This window comes from Xylaria bambusicola (genome assembly GCF_022495145.1).
Source record: "Xylaria bambusicola strain CBS 139988 unplaced genomic scaffold F5B22scaffold_82, whole genome shotgun sequence".
Taxonomy (NCBI): Eukaryota; Fungi; Ascomycota; class Sordariomycetes; order Xylariales; family Xylariaceae; genus Xylaria; species Xylaria bambusicola.
In genome coordinates, this window is record NW_025953635.1 from 56,298 (window position 1) to 76,136 (window position 19,839).

Sequence of the window (19,839 nt, forward strand, 5' to 3'; positions counted from 1 at the left end):
ACTGGGAGGCGAAGTTACTGATAAATGAGCATGGACAGCTACTATGTCGGTTGGATGATTTCATATCGTGCTTGATGCTAGGCATACTTAGGAGGGTCAACATTCACATGTTTTGTAAGCAATCCTAGCGAGCCCCCCTCCCTTTTCCCCTCTGTCTTTCTTCGCGCAAGATGTGAGTCTAGACGTGTGTATGATGTTACATACACAGGTTGCCTAGTTCTCAGTTTGAAGGAGGACCTTTGAATGCGAAGACTATAGTACCTTCATTTCAGTATCTACATACCAGTCAAGGTTCATTGAGCGTAGGGTGAAATTGTCATTGACATCCTGATAAAGGATACAGTACCTCTTTCTCCTAGAATAAAGGGGCGATAACCCCCATTGCGTCTTCGCCTCTTAGGTGAAAGAACATCGAGCATATTAAAGGAGCCGTTGGGGAACGTGCGTGGGAGAAACCACAGTCTACTCAGTGAACTCGGAGAATTCATATTGGTTTCGCTTAAGCACACCCAGCAACGCCGTCACGAACGTGCATCTATATTCCCAAAACAACACATATATCATATATTGTCCTCAAACATACCTACAAGTAACATTTATATACCATGGCGCTCAATCATTCAAAACGCCACGACGGAGCACCCAAGAAAGGCCCAAGCCCGAAGGCCAAGGATGAAGAGGTTAGCCTTACCTTTGGTGACTCGAAGAATGAACCACCATGTATCATCTTGTAAAAAAAAGACGGGAGGTCGGGAGTGGATACCCTGCGTGTAAGCCGATTGGATCCTCTCTCCCTCTGCTTCCATTCTCCGGATTCCGGGAATAGACGGAGAGGAAGTTGTAAGGTAGCATCCGGTGTGCATGGTCGGCAACGTGTTACGCGGGAGGCGGGCATGTAGGGAGCCATGTGATGAACTGACTGGTCGGGTGGTTTCAACCTCGGTATGATGCATACTGTTGGGATAAAAAGTGAAGGGAGGGATATGGCACCCTGGTACATTCAAAATAGCAAGAAAGGATAACATACACTACACCAAATCTAGAACTTGAATGTGTCGAGACTGGTATGTGACATCTGCCACAAGAGTGAACCAACCTGCTTCCGATCCCTAGGCGATCCTTTCCCGTGCCGTGAATCCAGCGACGTTACATCTTGAGATACTGTATGTGGTGAATAGCGGCGCATCTGATTCGCCTAACCAGGATTGTTGTCCTGCTGTGTATACTGTACGAATGAATATGGGAAAGGTCAGTACAAATGAGTAAGAGCCTAGACTCTCTCTGTATAGGCATACACCTGTGTGCCGTCGAAAAGGGCGAGTTTCAAGCCCGAAAATCGACCATGTCGCAAAAGCTGGAAGCCAAAAAGAAAGTTGCTAATAAGCACGTGGAAAATATATACATAGGAGTTACAAGTTAGATTATTGGCCGAGTATGCCTTCAAATACTTAAGTAGTACGGTAGTTCTGGCGAGTTGAGGATCCGAAACCTCGCTTATACACCTCCTACACTAGTTCGCATGAACAGCCCAGTCATGGGTATGAAAATAAGTCTCACGAACTCACTATACATAGTATGTCATCGTCAATAACACACTATACCGAGGATTTGAAACCTGCCGAGTTGCATGAAGGGCCGAACGATGCAACGATCAGGCTGAAGCATATGCTTCTTGTAAGTACATGTGGTATCGTATTAGGGGCTCTGATTTGAGTTAATGTAAGGCTGAGGCGTTCATATGACTTATTTCTTTTGCTTCCCCCTAGAATCTCGCCTCCTCTCCCAGATTTGTAAGTACGATTCACCAAGATACAGGAGTTCCTTCTGAATATCTTCTACAAACAAATCTTGACACACGACCCATTCATCCCGGCCCTTGTCTTTCAGCTGAACCTTCCATGTCTTGCGCTCCTCACCAGTGTCCGCAACGTCTTCCTTAGCTCGCACAGCCTCGTGTGTGACATTGGCCACGAGGTCATACCAGATTGGCTCCCCAGGGGGGTGGTCTGCCGGACTTGGTTCTACGTAGGGTGAGGCGTCCAGACCAACACGCGCATCGAATGTAACAATGGTTGGATTGCGTTCTGAGACAAATTTGTTCTTGGAAAAGCGTTTGATATGGAAAATGAGATATGGGGGCAAAGGGTGCATTAGTCGATAGCGTTTTCTCTGAGCTAGGTGTTCCTGCGCCTTTACCCCATCATACTTGGACAATATGGTGGTCAAAGGCACTTGGGGGATGATGTTGCCTTCCATTTCGTCCTGGAATAAAGGCGCTGGAGGTAAGTCGAGAGTGAGTAGTAAGAATCGCGTGATATCCGTCTTGACCTCAGCTGCCTCTTCGAACCGTAACCGGTCACCAACATCAGCCTTGGCTGTGATGGCTTGCGACTCGACCTTGAGCTTGCCTTGAAATATGCGTTGTATAATACTGCTACCTGGTTTCGTCTTGCTCCCACCTAGACCTAGATGTAGATTGTTCAAGAACCAAGATAGGAAGTCGACTGGGTCTGATTGCTCTGTTAAGGTGAATTTCTTGTTAGATCTCAGAGAAATCTCTTGAAGAAGTTCATGAGGTGACACGTGGCTCTTGAAGGCGCGAGGGTTCCAGATCTTCCGGAAAAGGATGGCGCAGCGTTTGACGAGTTCTGGGCGTGACGAAAAATCCTCGAGCAAGAAAAAGTTCCGCAATGGCGCGATATGAGACAGAGCCTGAACTACCACGTTTAGATAGTCATTCTCTTTGATATTATTCATGCCCACATAGCCCGGAGTGTACGGTTTTCCACCAAGTATCCACGCTGTCCTAGGCTTGCGGTCCAGCTGCATAACCTCCTCCTTCGTATATCTAGGATCAGAGACGTATTTGATGTCGTCAAGCGACTTGCTCTTGACTTCGTAGCCCTCGGGCAAGACGTAGACCTTCTGCGTCTCCATATTAATGAAGACATGATGGCCGTCCTCGAGCGCATGGAAGTACGCGTGTGATTTAGGCCCTCTTCCCTGGAAGTATTTTCCGCATACTAAACAAGCATAAACATTTATGTTGGATAGACTGATGGAACACAATTTCTCGAAGTCGAAGTCGAGGACGTTACGATCTATCGTGTCAAGATACAAGTCGCTGTACCCTTCTGTTGGCGCGGATTGTCTTATGGGTGCCTTCGCGGGTTCATCATCGAAATCATCGTTGTCGCTTTCAATGTCCGCGACGCTATCTTCGGGCCTCTCCGACGGTGTTGCAGTAACATTCCCATTAAGATCGGGGCCTTCATCGAACCGTGACTTCTTAGAAGCAGGCGAGTCTACGCCGTACAAATCGTCGAGAGCCTCGGAGGCTTGTCTCTTCGACATCTCCCTTTGTAGTGGTCTAGTCTTGGAGACAAGACGGCGAGCCGATATTTAGGTAAGCTAGGCCCAAAGGTAATGCGCAGACACGGCTAAAGCTCTAGACTTGAGGCTAGAGGGCGACCGATTCAAGGTTTCGTAGTTAACTTCGCATTGGGTAAGTGACGAGGCTGAGAGCTCCAACATGGCCGACATGGGAAGAATTTCAAGCTTCTGGGAGGTACCTACCTAGAATCTAGCAGGACCCCCCTCCAACAATAGCGCCACCACCCTAGCTCGGTCGCTGTAGCCTCTGCCTAGCCTGGACCTTGGCCCGTCATTCTCCACTTCTTTTCAATAGGTATCGACATGGTACCTATCATCTTGTGAGGTATATGCAGGAAAGCTGCTTGTGCCTTACTGGGTAGAAATATAGATAAATGAGTATATAATTTCTTTTAAATAACAATTTAAAACCTGACTCGAGCATAGGTGACTGTTTCCTGTCTGTGAGGAGGATTGTATTTTATCTCAGGCTACAAGGATAGAAAGCGCATCTAGGTAAACCAAGATTCGTTGCTACATGTAGGCGAAGAATGCCCAAAGACATTACTTACTGCCTAACCGTTGTTCATTTTAATACCTCTAATTCCCGGAACAAGTCGCTGCTTCTCTAGTGGTGGTATGAATACTCAATTTGATAGCACATCGACTGAATTAACTACGCGTGCTGCTATTACTGTAGGCAGTTGTCTATGGTCTGGCATGTTGCTATCGATGCAAAAGCATCAATGACTATCCTGATAGTGGGCGTAAGGCTTGTGAACTGAATTAGATTAGCCTCTATTGACATTTTCGATCAGACCAAGCAAAGAACAGTCTATAAGCAGTCATAACAGAGCTGAACCAGCTACTCTTGATTGCTATACTATCTAAAAGTTGCAGCTTAAAGAACATTTATAAAGGCATTTACAATTCCGCCAGACCGTATAGCGCCCAGAATGGAAAGCACCTTTGAGTGACTCTAACCGTGCCACGCCCCACTGTTTTTCGGATTGCAGATTGTACACCTACTAAAGTAGGTGCTAGCCACCAAAATAACCAGTTAGCAAAATAACTACTTTTTTTAACCTTTTTACCTTTAACATTAAAAAAACACCCTTATAGTTGATTTTCAAGCTTTAAAATGGAATCTAACGTTTAAAAAGTATTGGATTACTTATAGGACTTCCTATTTGCAAAGATAACGGCTATTGCGTAAACCTTTAACATTATACGTATAATCCTTTAAAATTGCTTCATAGGCTATAGCGGACCTAATTAACCGCTACCTTTAAACTTAAAGCTTAAACCTATTAAAAAAGAAGTTATTTATAATTATATTAATTGCTTTAATTAAATAAACCTAGCTATATATATTAAATTTATCTTTAATACTATTAATTATATATTAAAGGTAAAGGCTTACCTTTAAGATTTTAACTTACCTATAGTTAATTAATTTTAATTAAGGCGCTTTATTTAATAGTATAGCTACTTTTAAAGGTTATAAAAAAAGCTTAATTTAAATTGTATAATATTTAAAAATATAAAAGCTATTAATAAATATTTTTAAAAGTTATAAAATTTATTAAAAAACGAAGATATTATTATAAAGGATATATAAAATATAAATAAAATTAGATTTTATATTAAAATAATTAATAATATATTTATTATTATTAAATAAACTTAGGTTTATTATTTTACTTTATTTAAAAATAAAAAGTTAATTATTTATATTAAAGCTATTTCCGCTATTAAAAAGGTTATACTTAGCTTTTTTATATTAATAAGTTAAATATATATAGTTTAATAATATTAAACCTTTAAAATATTAAAATTAATAATTATTATAATTAACTTAATAGGTTATTTAAATAATTAATTAAGCTTTAAATAGATTAAATACTTTAAAAAGTATATTATATTATTATAAATTAATTAAAAATAGCTATTTATATTAAATAATTATAAATTTTATTATATAAAGAAATTTATAACTTATTATAACTTTTATAATATTATTCCTTTTAATTTATTATTTTATTTAATTTATATACTTTAATTATTAAATATAATAGTTTTTTAACTTTTAAAGTATTATTATATAAAGGCTTTAAATATTATTATTTAAAATAAAATAATTAATATTATAAAGTTAAAATTTTTAAGGTATATTTAATAGGTTAAAATTTAAACCTTTAAGCTTTTAATAATCTTTTTAGCTTTTAAAAAGATTAGAATTTACCCCTTTAATTTATTTAAAGTCCTTTAATTATTAAAATAATAAATCTTTTATAAGGTAATACCCCTTTAATTTATAACCTTTAATTTATTATTTAATTCTTTTATATTAACCCTTATAACTTTATAATATATTAATAAAATAATATATTATATTATTAAAGCTTTAAAGGGAATAAAAGGTTTTAATTATAACTTTATTAATGTTATTATTTAATTTATTAAAGGGGTTTATTTTAAATATTATAAAAGTGGTTTAACTTTAAGCTAACCTTTTAAGGATATAATTAGCTTAAAAGGTTTTTTAAGCCTATAGATCAATAAAAAATGTTATAATTAAAGTGTTATATATAAGGTAAAGCTTATATTAAGGTACCATTTATATATTTATTATAAAATAAAAAATGGAAGAAATATTTTAAATATAAAAAGTATAGCAAAGTATTTTAATATATATAATAAAGCAATAGTTATATAATAATTATAATATGTATAATAATATAGCTATTTAAGCCTTAAGCTTTAAGTAGGTTATTAGGTTAACTATTATAACTACCCCCCCCTTTAAAAAATTCTTACCTTAAGAATTAAATTTATAGCTTTTACGTTATTATTATTTAATTAAAAAAGGGATAGCTTTAAGTTTTTACCCTTTTATTATTATATTATAAGCTTTTAATTTATAGGAACGCTTTAAGTATTTTTATAATGCATTATAGGTTATACCTATTAAGTTTACTTATAATAATGCTTATTATACTCCTTTTCTTTAATTTATATAGTAGTATATTTTATATATCCTTTAATATATTATTGTTAAGGTATGCTTTATTAAACCTATTTTCCTTTATAGCCTTTAATTAATCCTTTAATCTTTTTAATAGTTTTATAAATTTTAAGTTCTTTTTATAAAAGTTAAATAGTAACTTTAAGGAATTTTTAAAATTATTAATAAAGTATTATTAATTATTAAAATTTTAACTCTTTTAATTAATTTAATATTAAAGGGTTTTTTTATAATATAGTTAGGATATTTTAATTTTTTTAACTTTCCATTTTTTTTATTAATATTAAGATTAATAATTTTACTATTAAGTTATTTAATTACTTATTTTAATAAAGGTATATTAAGGTATTTTTATAATTAATTAATATAATAAAGGTTTATTAATTATTAATTATTAAGAACTTTAAAATAGTAAGTAGTAAGTTTAGTTTATTTAATAATTTTAAAGTATTATTATATTATAGGATAATTAAGCTTAATGCATCTCCCACTTAACCTGGCCACCCAATTGAGCTGGCCACCCCCTTAACCTATATAAAAATCCAATGTTTCAATCTGTAATAACTTGACCAGTATTGGTCCCATGATTTTATAATTAGTACCATTAGATCCGTTATTTAATGACGAATCCAGTGGTATTCTTTACTATTTTTTATAAAATTTATTGAGCGAGATATTAAGCAATACGCTAAAAGGGCGCTAGCTAAGGGTTATTTTAGCGCTTACTTTAGCGTATTGCTTGATAACTCCACGAATATAAGTCGTATGAATTAATGGAGGGTACCGTTAAATAGCTCTCTTTATTACGAATCTAATGGTATATTTTACTATATTATACGACCAATATCCGTAGAGTTATTAAATTATCACGTGATTAGCGCACCGATTTTTTTTGTATGGGCTAGGGGGGTGGCCAGCTCAATTGGGTGGCCAGGTCAAGTGAGAGATGCGTTATTAAAAGGATGATTGGTTATTTATAATTGCTTTTTCTTTAGGATGAATATTTGGTTGCTTATATTAAAGTTTAATTTTTTATAGTAATAGTTTTCCTATTTAATTATCTTATTTTATATTTGCTTAAAGATCGTTTAAGCTATATTAATATATTTTTAATAGTTTTAAATTATTATTAAGCTTCTTTATAATTTAATTACTCCTTTATAGGAAGTTTAATTATATTTACAGTATAACTTATCCAGTTATAGTGTATTAGTATTAGGAACCCAAATAAGACTTCGTGGGGTTATAACTTAATTGATTTATATAATAATAAAGCAATAGTAAAATCTATAATAAGTAAGGCATTACTTTAATTATTTTAATAATGGTTATAATATAATTATAACCTTTAATTTAAATATTTAATAGCAATTTTAACCTATCCTATTAATTTATAATATTCTATTAAAGATAATTTTTATTTAATGCTTAATATTTTAACTATTTTATTTATAAATAAAGAAATAAACTATAGGCCTTTATTAGAATTTATTTATTTAAGTAATTTATATACTTAAAAAGAACCTTTATAATATAAACAAGCTGCCTTTTAAATGGTTACTTCTTTAATATAAGGTATTAATTATAATACTTTATTTAACTTATTTATTATTATAAAAACATTCTTTTCTTTTTTATTATTTATTATTATTTCCTTAAAGTTTATTATAATATAATGGAATAGTTTTAATAGTATAAGTATAGGTTATAAAAAACTTAAAGTTTTATTATAAAGGACCTTTATAGGTTAATAAATTATATAGTTTATAATATAAGTCTTATAATCTTTTTTTAATTTAAGCTATTAATATTAAATGGCTATTAATTATTTTATTTTATTTTAATTAAAATAAGTTATAATAATCCAATTATATACTTTTTAAATAATATATATATATATAAAGTTTATATTAAGCATTATTAATTTACCCTTATAAATGATTAATCCTTTATTTATATATTAATTTTTATTATAACTTAAAGTACATTTATAATAAAAGGTAAGCGTATTTAAATTTTAATTATATTAAAGAACTTTATTTATTAATAATATAAAGAGGGAAAGTGTATTAATTTTTATAGTATTAATAGCCTTTATAGCGTTATTAAAATTAAATAGTTTATTAATAGAAGGGTTAGTATTAGGGTTTTTTATTATTAAGCGAAACATTATTATATATTAATATTCCTTTTTTTTAGCCTTTTATATATAAAGGTCTTTTTATTTTTATAATAGGGCGTTAATTATTATATTTTCCTTATTTGGTTAATAAATGATTAGAAAATTATATTAGGTAAATAAGTTAACCTATTTAGCTTAGCGGAAGTTTAGCTATTGTTTAATGCTAAAGTATTTTAAGGCCTAATGATCGGTAATAATAAGGAAAGGGTTCCTTTATTAAATATTAATTAATTTTAGTTTTTAAAATTATAATCCTTTAACTATTATTAACAATTTTTTATTGGGGATATTATAGTTTATTTTTACATTATATATTATTTTAAAATAAAAAGTAATGGGGTATTATTTACGATTTTCCTTCCATTAAAAGAAGCATTTAATATAAATTCCGTTTAATGTATTTATTTCCATTTTAGTTTCTTTATTAAAATTAAAGTAAATAAGTACCGGTATTTTAATTAATTAGATTTTAAGTTAGTTAAATACCTTTTAATAGGCGTTATCTTAATAAAAGATAATATCTTTTTTAATAAGGTTATATAATAGTTTAATAATTTAATTATATTCCTTAATAAATTATTAAAAAAAGTTATAAAATCCTAGAAATAATTATATTACTTTTATATTAATTAATTTATTTTAATTATATATTATAATGGTTTTTTTAAGGTCAACTTTAATCCTATTACGTTTTATAATAAATCTTAAATACTTTATTTTAATAATATAGAATTTATATTTTTTTAAGTTAACTTATAAGCCTACTTATTAAAGCTGCTTTAAAACTTTCTTAATATACTTTTAATATTTAATTAAATTATTAAAATAAATTAAAATATTATTAAAATATATATTATAGAAATTATTTAAATATTTATTTATAATTTTATTTATATATTATTAAAAGGTAACCGGGCTATTAGTTAAATTAAATAATAATACTTTATATTTAAATATATTTATATAAGTTTTAAATATAATTAAATCTTTATAGTTTAAATATATATAAATATAATAAAATATTTATTATATATTAATTTTAATAAAGATATTTACTTTTATAATTTTTATTAAAGTTTTATTAATTAATAGTAAAGGGTATTTATCCTTTTTTATTAAAGCGTTAATATATTTATAATTAATGTATAGTTGGAAATTACCGTTTCCTTTATAAGCTATTAGGATAGGAGCAGCGTATAATATACTATTTAATATAATAAAACCTTTATATAGGTTATTAAAGATATATTCCTTTATTGCTTTTAATTTTTTAAGTAATATTTAATATAAAGGGCTATTGTTTAGATTTTTAATTCCTTTTTTTAATAAGAATTTAATATAATAATTAATTAAATAGTTTAAAGTTAAAGTATTAAAGTTTATTTTATTAAATATATATAATAAATTTTAATATTCCTTAAATATTATATCCTATACCTTTTATTATAACTTTTTACTTTTCCTATTAAGGAATAATTTAAATAGTTTATTTTTATTCCTTTTTATATAAATTATTAAGTTAATTTCATTTAAATAGGTTATTTATACTTTTACTTTATCCTATATTATATTATAAAAGAAAGGTATAGCGTTAATAATAAAAACATTAATAAAGGGTTAATATTTATATTATTTTATTATATCTTTTTTTAATTAATTAGGACCTTATATATTATATTTCTACTTCTTTAATAATAGTTAAATGTTATACCGTAAGGGCTTTTTATTTTAAAGGGCTATTAATAGTTAGCGGTTTATTTTATTTACGTTTTTTATTTAAGGGTTAAAAGTTATTAAAGGGCTTTTTTAATGTACTTTTTACTTTTTAAAAGGTGGAAGTAATAAGTTAATTAATAAATTAATTAATAAGTTAAATAAGTAGATATAGGTTTTATTAAATATATTTTCTATTATTAATAGTAATAGCTTTAGCTTTTAAATAAATTTAGGATATTAATACATTAAGCATTTTTTATTTTTTTCCTTTTTATTAACCTTTAATCTTTAAATAAATTTAGAATATTAATATATTATAAATTCTATTATATTTTTTTATCTTTATTACCCCTTTCTTTATTTTTAAATAATAACCTTAATAAAAATATATAACATTATTTTTAAATATTAAGTAATATATTATATATTTAATAGAATACCTTTTTAATTAGGATTAAATGCTTTATATTAATTATTATTAAAGGTACTTTTTTAAAGGTTTATTCTTATAGATAAAAGTTTATTATTAAAGCTTTTATTATATTTTAATAGGATTTTATATTATATTTTACTATTAATTATTTTATAAAATTCTTTATAACTTTAACATTAATAAATAATATTATTTTTTTAATAATAATTAAATTTATAAATAAATATTTATTTATTCCTATATTAATAAATATTTATAAATTAAATTTATATTAATTTATATTTATTATATAATTTATAAAAAATAGATTTCCTTTAATATATAAAGTTAAAAAGTTTTTTATATTAATAATTTTTAATATAATCCTTAAAAGGAAGTTTAATAATCTTAAGGTTAAGCATTTCCTAATTTATTACTTTTAAAACTTTTAGTTATATTATTATTATTATCCTTTCTATTTTTAAAGTAGGTATATAGTATTACGATATAAGCTTTATATTTAGTATTAACTTTAACCAGCTTTAACGTTTATCCATTTTTAAAGTAGTCCTTAATAATATATTCCTTTTCTTTATATATAAAGTAATACCTTTACTTAATTAGCTTTTTTAACTTATTATAAAGTAGGTTAAGTTTAAGGAATCCTAATAAGAAGTTCGTTATTAATTTAAGCTTATTAAAATTATTTATAAATTAACTTTAATTTTATTAACGGTTATTAATATTATTATTCTTAATATTAAAGTTAAATTAATTCTTTTTAATTATTTTATATAATTTATTTATTATATTAGTTTTAATTATATTATAAATAAATTATTTATATTAAAAAATAAATACTTTAAATTTAATTTTTTTATTAAAATATTTTTAAATAACTTGGTTTTTAATATAAAAGTTTAACCTATTATAAAATTCCTACTTTTAATTTCTTTTAATAAAGTAACGTTTTTTAATAAAGTAAATAAATAAATTTTTAAAGGTTTAAAAATTAATAAGGGTTTCCATTTTTAATTTTTTAAATTTAACATTTGCCTTTTACTTTTTATTAGGGTTATTATATTTTTACTTTAAATATTTTATAAATACCTTAAGCATCTTTAATTGCTTTAGGTAGCCGTTTTTAAAATAGGGTATAAAGTCCTTAACTACCTTTTTATTTAAATAAAATTCGATATTAAATATTTTAAACTATTTAATAAGGAACTAATTTATATTATTTTTAAAATGGTTAATTTAATTATAATATTAAATTGTAAAATTAACCTTATTAATTATAAGGTTATTAAAAAAGATAAATATATTAATTTTTAATAACTTTTTTTTTTAATTAACCATTTTTATTAAGGGAATTAATAATAAATCTATTTAAATTAAGTTTATTAAATCTATTATTAAAATTGCTATTAAAGTTTAAGGATTATTTATAGCTTTATATAATAAGGTTAATAATTAATTAGTTTGCTTTATTTACCTTTACTTTTTTATTTTTAATTTTTTATTATATAATGTTAAGCATTATTTTTAATTTATTTAATTATTATTCTTTTTTTTAATAAATATTTTTAATTTAAGTTTTTATAACTTTAAAGTTAAAGCTTTTAATAAATGTTTAATAATAAAGGTTTTAAATAATAAGGTTTTATACTTTTATAATATAAAACTATAATATAATTTTTTAAAATAGGGCTTTATAGTTAATTTTATATATATTATTAAATATTTTTTAATTTATTATTTTATTAAATATAAAAAATGTAATTCTTTTAATAGGAATAATTACTTTAAAGTAATAATTAATAATATCTTTTTCTTTTAATTATATATATTTAATTATTATTTATAAAGTATATATATTTATTTTATAATAAATATTATTTATATTAACTATATATTTTAAAGTTAATATATTCCTTTTTATAATAGTTTAAAATTTTTATTAATAAATAAGGGTAGGCTTTTTTTAAATATTTAAAAAGTTATTATTTTTAAATTTAAAATGGCTATTAATATAGGAATCCTTAAATAGGTTAATAATTAAAGCTTTAAAGAAGTAATAACCTAATTTAATTTTAAGGAATTATTTATAATATATATATAGCATTATTATATTTTTAAGGTTAAACCTTATAGTTTTTTTTTTACCATTAAGAGTAGGTATAATTAGTTTAAATATAATAGGCCTATCCTTCGGGAACCTGCTTAGGGTAAATAAGCTAAATATAATTAATAAAGTAAGTTTATTTTAAGATTAGTTTATACCTTTATTTAAATGGGTTATATTATATTAGTTTTTATTTTAAAAAGTGATTATTTATTTTAATATAAATTACTTATAAGGTTTAGGAGAGAGTTTAATTAATAAGTCTTTTTATTAAATGTTAATAAGGTTAATAAAGGTTATTTAATTAATATAAATATAAAGCTTTTTAACTATTAAGTTAATTTTATAATTATTATAATTAAAGTGTTATATATAAAGCAAAGCTTATATTAGGGTACTATTTATATATTTATTATAAGATGGAAAATAGAGGAAATATTTTAAATATAAAAAGTATAGCAAAGTATTTTAGTGCGCACAGCGAAGCGATGGTCATATGGTGATTACGATACGCATGGCAGTGTGGCCATCTGGGCCCCAAGCCCCAGGTGGGTCACCAGGCCAGCCACCGTAACTAAGAATACCCCTTTAAAGTTAGGCGGAGTTTTAATTGTAATTAAAGGTTGCTATATAATTGAACAATTAATTAAAAACAACCTTAAGAAGGCTTAAAGGCTTATTGAGGCTATAGAAAAACGCTATAGAAAAGCTACTTAATATACCTTTAAAAATAGTTAAAATAATATACAATTGGAGGTATATTAATAGGCTATTATTAGCATTAGTTATTTTTAACAATAGAAATAGGCGCTTTTTATATAAATTTTAGCTATGAAGGTTAAAAAAGTGGTTATTTTGCTGATTGGTTATTTTGGTGGCTAGCACCTACTTTAGTAGGTGTGCAATCTGCAATCCGAAAAACAGTGGGGCGTGGCACGGTTATGGGGAGACTCGTGGCCCAGTCTTGTAATGGTTAAATGTCCAATTACAGCATCAATGTGACAAGAGCAGTTTCCAGCACAGAGCCTGTAGGTTATCAGAGCCTCTTAGTCTGATCTATGAATGCCTCTAAACGATTTCGCGTGAGTGAAATAAAGGATGCGAATTCACAGCAAAATATTGAGTAAGAAATGCTTTCGACTGAATGTTATAGGTTCCATATATAGCAATGGCATGTGGTACAGTAAAAGGGAATATGTTCTGTGAACTGCTTGACAATGCTCGCTGTCCTACCCTTGAAGGGTAGAGATCAATGAGCGTTTTTAGTATAGGCTTAAAGCCTAATTGTAGCAATTGTCTCAAATTGACGGTATTCACTAGAACAAAAAACCCCAATCGTTGTCGAGTATGAAGTTCTTTCCGGAGTCCCTCCATGCCCCCATCATCACCTATAAAGCTCCCAACCCAGTCGCATAATTAGTCGTTCGGCGGTGAAGTCTGCGTCTAGTGGTCCCATGGGTGCTTCCAGCCCATCAGAACAGGCCCTAGCTGACATGTTAATTCGCTCGTTCGTTCATATTTCAGCTGGAGTTTGAATACCGTCTTTCCTCGCCCGATACATCAGCTACAAAGAATAATTAGTCACTGTATCCGCCGTCTTCAATCTAGTCGATACTTACGAAGAACCACATAGTAGCGCCTAGAGCAGTGCCCGTGAACTTGTAGATGCCAGGCGCCTTGATGTGACCAGGACCACCACCAGCCATTGCGACAAGCTGAATCGCGGTCAGTCAGTGTTCGATCGAGGGTCGTGCGTCGAGTGGGAAATTGTACGGACAGATTGGTGTTGATTATCGTAATGGGCGATGCTGGTGAATTGCGGTTGTTGATAGACAAAGATTGTCGTCGAATAGATGACCTGATACCGGATTGATGGAGCTCACGGAGGTACCACTCAACTGTACCATCCCCTCGACCAGTGCAAAAGCCGAGATTTTGCCGAATTGAGTTCCAACTTAGTAGGTACGTATTACTAAGTATTCAGCTTACCTATCTAGGTAATATGTGGCGCATTAGAGTGTTGTAAAGCGTAGTGCTCTCCAGTACCTACCTAGCCTCTGCTAGCCCCAGACTCTGGGCTCCCTAAGTAAATGATTGTACTGTAACACTGCAGTAGCTCCATGCATCGATCTAGGTAGTCCAGCAATCACCATCCCCACTTCCAAAGTTCTTTGTTTCCACACATTGCCACGCCTCTTCTACGTACCTGGGTACAGGTTGCCATATCCAATAGCAACTTCAGTCGTCGTCTACGAGATTTATCGCTGAGTTCATTTAGGCTCGTCTGTTTGCAGCTTATCCACCTCGCGCAAGCAATGATTTTATCCATATTAGAGTATTGCCTTGCTTCAGCTTAAAATTACTACGCGTGATACTTCGATCCTACCGCGTCTTGCGATGCGAACGCCGAAGCGCTCGATATCGGCGATATAACCGACTGTGCTCTCTTGCCGCCGCCACGGTCTATATTCACCAGGCGCGCCGATACCTCGCATAAGCTACTCTCCTTTCCATCCTTTTCCGCTGCTCAACTTGTCAACGACCGACCATGACGACCACGATGTATAGCGGCGAGAATGGAGCGCTTTCACCTCGTTCGTTCGCCCAGCAGCACCAACGACCTCGAGAAAGCTTCAAGGGATGCTCTCGCATTGACGACTACGAGCTCTTGGGGAAGCTAGGTGAAGGAACCTTTGGGTGAGATCATTTGGCCTTTTTTGTTCTCCCTGGTTGCTAAACTCCACGCCTAGTGAGGTTTACAAGGCAAGATCACGCAAGTCCGGCGCCTTAGTGGCGTTAAAAAAGATTATTATGCACAACGAGAAAGACGGGGTATGTGGCTAGCTGTTTGGCATGTCGCCACTTCGTTAGTCGCTGACCTGTTTCGTAGTTTCCCATCACCGCTCTTCGCGAGATTAGACTTCTAAAACTCTTGAAACATGAGAATGTGCTACGCCTGGAAGATATGGCCGTCGAGCACCATTCTAAGATGAGTACGTCTAAACCTTGAATGCATATTGGTCTTTTGGCATGTATGCTAACCTCTTTTGAGTTGACAAACGAAAACGACCAATCATTTACATGGCAACTCCATATATGGACCATGACCTGTCTGGCCTTCTTGACAACCCTGCTGTAAATTTTACCATACCACAAATCAAATGCTACATGCTTCAGCTTCTTCAAGGCCTCCGGTACATTCACCAAAGCAAAATTCTCCATCGCGATATGAAGGCCGCCAATCTTCTGATCAGCAACAAGGGTATACTTCAAATAGCCGATTTTGGTCTCGCAAGAAATTATGATGGAAGCGTGCCTCAGGCTGGGCAAGGGGGTGGAGAGAGCAAGAGAGAATACACGAGCTTGGTAGTCACAAGGTGGTACCGCCCCCCCGAGCTGCTGCTCCATCTCAAGAGATATACCACTGCAATTGACATGTGGGGTGTAGGGTAAGTTTTGGCCCTTTTGTCCAGTTGAACATTAGCTCATGCCTGATCAGGTGTGTCTTTGGGGAGATGTTAGTCGGCAAACCAATTCTGGCTGGCGAAAGTGATGGACATCAACTTGAGATTATATTTGATCTCGTCGGATCGCCGAATGAAGAGAATATGCCTGGGTGGAAACAGTTGCCTGGCGCGGAATCACTAACCCCACGACCGAGACCGGAGTCATTGTCATCAAAATTCCGTTCCCATGGTGCTGCCGCCGTATCCTTGTTGAAGCAGCTGTTACAACTCAATTGGCGGACTCGTATCAATGCGATTGACGCTTTGGAGCATCCTTATTTTAAATCCGACCCTCTTCCAGCGCGACCTGAGGACATTCCAACTTTCGAAGACAGTCATGAATTAGATCGTAGAAAGTTCCATGACCGGAAGGCGGCACTTCCTCCAGCTCCCAAAGGAGGCACAGTTGGGGGTGCTTTTGATGGGCCTAACGTCGGTTTCGCCACCGGAGATGGATACGGCAACAGAGCGAATGGGAGACATGGCGGACACAGAAATGGCGGTGATGGTGGCCGCCGGCCGGCTTGGGCAAGGGAACAGCCCCGCCATGAACACCGGTTGCCACCTCGTCCACCGCCCCCCGAAAATCCTCCGAATGGATGGGATGGAGTGAAGGATCAGCATGACGCTTATAATAGAGACCGAGCGCCGAGGAATCGTGGCGGCGGCAATCGACCAGACGTTGACACTTATATCCCCAGTTACCGTGGTGCGAGAGATGAGCGGCCTCCAAGAGATGACCGACGAAGGAGGGATGATCGAGATGATAGACGACATGACTGGGACCGCCGGGATAGGGATTACGAGGATCGAAGCAGAGCCAGTCGAACACGTAGCCGTAGTCGGTCGCCAAGAGATCGTGAACGTGAGAGGGAGGTGTACCGTCGATAGGGCGATGAACGACCTTCAAAGGATGATTGTCGAAGGAGGGACGATGGTGATAGGGATTATGATGATCGAAGCAGCACCAGTCGAACATTAGGTCGCAGCCCATCGCCAAGAGATTCTGAATGAGAGAGCCTATATCATCAGGAGGGCGATGGCAGGGCTACTACAATATTGAGGCGGATCGAAGCGGAGCCCGCCGAAAATAAAGCTGTAGCCGATCACTAAAGGATTGCAATTGCAAATATGGAGGTTATAGCATCGATAGCACTCATGCTTGCTTTGGTGAAGAAATCTATTACCATTCGATCCCCCATCTTTAGATTGTATGGTGTTGCCACCATGGATGCTCACCATCTGTCGTGCTAGGCACAAAGGTTATCAACTTTGATGCATGATAATCCTCTTTACGAACAAGGTGGGGTACGAGTGTAATCTTGATACCGCGCACTTTTTCTCTTTTTTCTTCCTTTCTTCAATTGGCCCTCAGAGTTGCGAGTCAAGAGTCACATTATGATCCGGCGGCTATAGTCTGTCTCAATTTCCGTTATGTAAGCCCTTGGGAAAGGACAAGAAATATAAACTTGCGGTGAACAATCTAGTTGGTATCTTGCTAGGGACAATAGTAAAGTACATATTATCAACCTTAAAATTATATTAAGCTTACGATAATTCGCTTTCGCTGCTCTCCTCCATTATAGTCTGTCCCAATAAACCTTTGCGTCGTCTCCTGGGTTGCACAGGCGTTCTCACCAACTTCCACTGTTTCTCAAACAGGTCATTCGGGTTTATATCAACGAGGCCTCCTCCTTTGTCAGAACGCTGCCGCTCAACGCTTGAACTTGATTCATTATCATACTCATTCTCCTTCACTTGTTCCCTAACTAGAAAAGATTGCCGTTCAGACGCGGCATCCCAGCCTAGCAGTACAAACATGAAATTCGATGCCCCATATAGTAGAAAGCCGACGCAAGCTCCTATAAAAACAGCACAAGCGAGCTTTGATATTACATAGGTGTTAGTTTTTTTGGGGACATTTTCGAGCATTAGACATTAACAGCCAGCAGAAGAATCAGCTTACGTAGACGTAGAGGTACTGTGAGCGTGATGAAACATTGGTTAGTCTGGGTGATCATTAAAGTAAAGCCCGTTGTATTGAATAGAGTTCTCGAAGTTTAAATGCAGCCAGGTGATGTAAGTCTGCCGATACATCTTTCAGGGTTTGGCATACACAATAGCGTATGAATAGGATGGAATCAAAACATACCTTAAGTCTTGCCACAAGATTGATAGCGAAAGATGCGGTACGGAGCCCGAGACTAGCAATGACCCATATCGGTGACAACAAGAAGACAATCGAGGCGTAGACGTAGTAGAGGGGCCACCGCAGCGGTATTGAGAGCATGTACAGTAGATGTGCGAAGAATTGGATTGCTGACAGTGCCAGTGCGCCGACTGTCTTCAGTGTCTCTAGCCAGCTCATTCTTTTCTAGGTGACTGAACCTCCCCGCATAACTATAAGCGTATCATACAATACACTCTCCCTTGACGGTGTTGTTGACACCCTTCGAAGAAGCTGGTTCAATGACTTAAGCTCAGTTGGAAGTTGTCGCTTAACCTCAGATGAGGCTGAGGTACGGCTGCTTGCTGGAGCTAAGAATTGTTGATGCACTACATTAGTTCCGGGATTAGGAATGCAACGTCAGGCAACCGATGAGCCGGTGGTCGAGTGGGTGTCATTACCGTGAAGTACGCGTGACAAGTAATGACGACAAACCTCTCGCCAGGCCCTTGGCCAGCCTTCATGAGCACCTCTGTGGGCCCCCTTTTCTGCCCATTCCATCTACAGTACAAATCTAGACCATGCATTCCACAGCATGTCAGATCGATTTACGTAAGCCATCTGTCCATCCGATCTATTAATCCGCTCCGGCGGGGTATAACCTACCTCAATTGAGTAGGTACGTACCGAGGGTACTTATATAAATAGAGGTATCTAGGTACATACATTATGTCCATATGTAGGTAGGGATATCTCCACGGGACGGTGCGTTACCTAAGGTACAACTTGATTACCTACTATTCAAAATACGTACATAGGAATATACTTAGCTAGCTACCTACCCCCAAGTTGTAGTGCTAAGCCCAGGATAATACGGTACCCTGTTTATTTGACCAGGCTTGCTAGTACTGTTGTGGACACAAATAGGTACTCCTACCCAGGAGGCAGACATCTACAGAGAACTTACTATGAGGTATGTAGGTACTTGCATAAGACTGAGGAGTAACAGCACGGAGACTTGCTTTTCCTGTCTGGGAAGGCCCCTGTACGCAAATTAATTTGAGAGAGAAAGACAATATACGTAAATCGTAAGAGTAGCAAACATTAGTTAAAGGATACTACCTGCCACCTCGTGCCATTGTTGTGAAATGACCCAAGATCTCCAGTTGAACATCAAATGCGGGGTGAGACGTCGGCTATCGTACCGGTGAGAGCAGAGCTCGCTGCTGTGATTGGCCGCTTCCCCACAAGCGCCCACAAGAGCCCACCAGAGCCTACAGCAGCCCACCGGGATAAGCTCGACTGTACCTTGGTACAGGCAGTCGAGGGGC

The 19,839-nt window shown here is 33.0% G+C and overlaps 3 protein-coding genes across 3 annotated transcripts; 1 reads left to right on the plus strand and 2 right to left on the minus strand.

The window, feature by feature from the left end:
• Positions 1-1,353: 1,353 nt before the first annotated feature.
• F5B22DRAFT_629428 (uncharacterized protein) lies at positions 1,354-3,576 on the minus strand. Its single transcript, XM_047976479.1, has one exon. It carries the CDS (start codon positions 3,352-3,354, stop codon positions 1,744-1,746), a length of 1,611 nt encoding a protein of 536 aa, XP_047825247.1. The 5' UTR covers positions 3,355-3,576; the 3' UTR covers positions 1,354-1,743.
• Positions 3,577-15,288: 11,712 nt separating this feature from the next.
• On the plus strand, positions 15,289-17,297 carry F5B22DRAFT_552412 (kinase-like protein). The gene is made up of 5 exons (XM_047972976.1): positions 15,289-15,532; positions 15,586-15,667; positions 15,726-15,828; positions 15,888-16,284; positions 16,335-17,297. The coding sequence occupies exons 1-5, from the start codon at positions 15,384-15,386 to the stop codon at positions 17,230-17,232; spliced, it is 1,629 nt and encodes a 542-aa protein (XP_047825248.1). The 5' UTR covers positions 15,289-15,383; the 3' UTR covers positions 17,233-17,297.
• Positions 17,298-17,736: 439 nt separating this feature from the next.
• On the minus strand, positions 17,737-18,803 carry F5B22DRAFT_552480 (uncharacterized protein). The gene is made up of 3 exons (XM_047972977.1): positions 18,494-18,803; positions 18,308-18,322; positions 17,737-18,225 (listed from the first exon to the last, which is right to left on the minus strand). The coding sequence occupies exons 1-3, from the start codon at positions 18,707-18,709 to the stop codon at positions 17,890-17,892; spliced, it is 567 nt and encodes a 188-aa protein (XP_047825249.1). The 5' UTR covers positions 18,710-18,803; the 3' UTR covers positions 17,737-17,889.
• Between the last annotated feature and the right edge of the window lie 1,036 nt (positions 18,804-19,839).

Bases quoted from the DNA above. Each gene is read 5' to 3' on its own strand.
- F5B22DRAFT_629428 (XM_047976479.1), bottom strand. From the start codon at position 3,354: ATGTCGAAGAGACAAGCCTCCGAGGCTCTCGACGATTTGTACGGCGTA.
- F5B22DRAFT_552412 (XM_047972976.1), top strand. From the start codon at position 15,384: ATGACGACCACGATGTATAGCGGCGAGAATGGAGCGCTTTCACCTCGT. The intron at 15,829-15,887 runs GTACGTCTAAAC...ACCTCTTTTGAG, and splicing joins CGAGCACCATTCTAAGATGA to TTGACAAACGAAAACGACCA. The intron at 16,285-16,334 runs GTAAGTTTTGGC...ATGCCTGATCAG, and splicing joins ATTGACATGTGGGGTGTAGG to GTGTGTCTTTGGGGAGATGT.
- F5B22DRAFT_552480 (XM_047972977.1), bottom strand. From the start codon at position 18,709: ATGAGCTGGCTAGAGACACTGAAGACAGTCGGCGCACTGGCACTGTCA.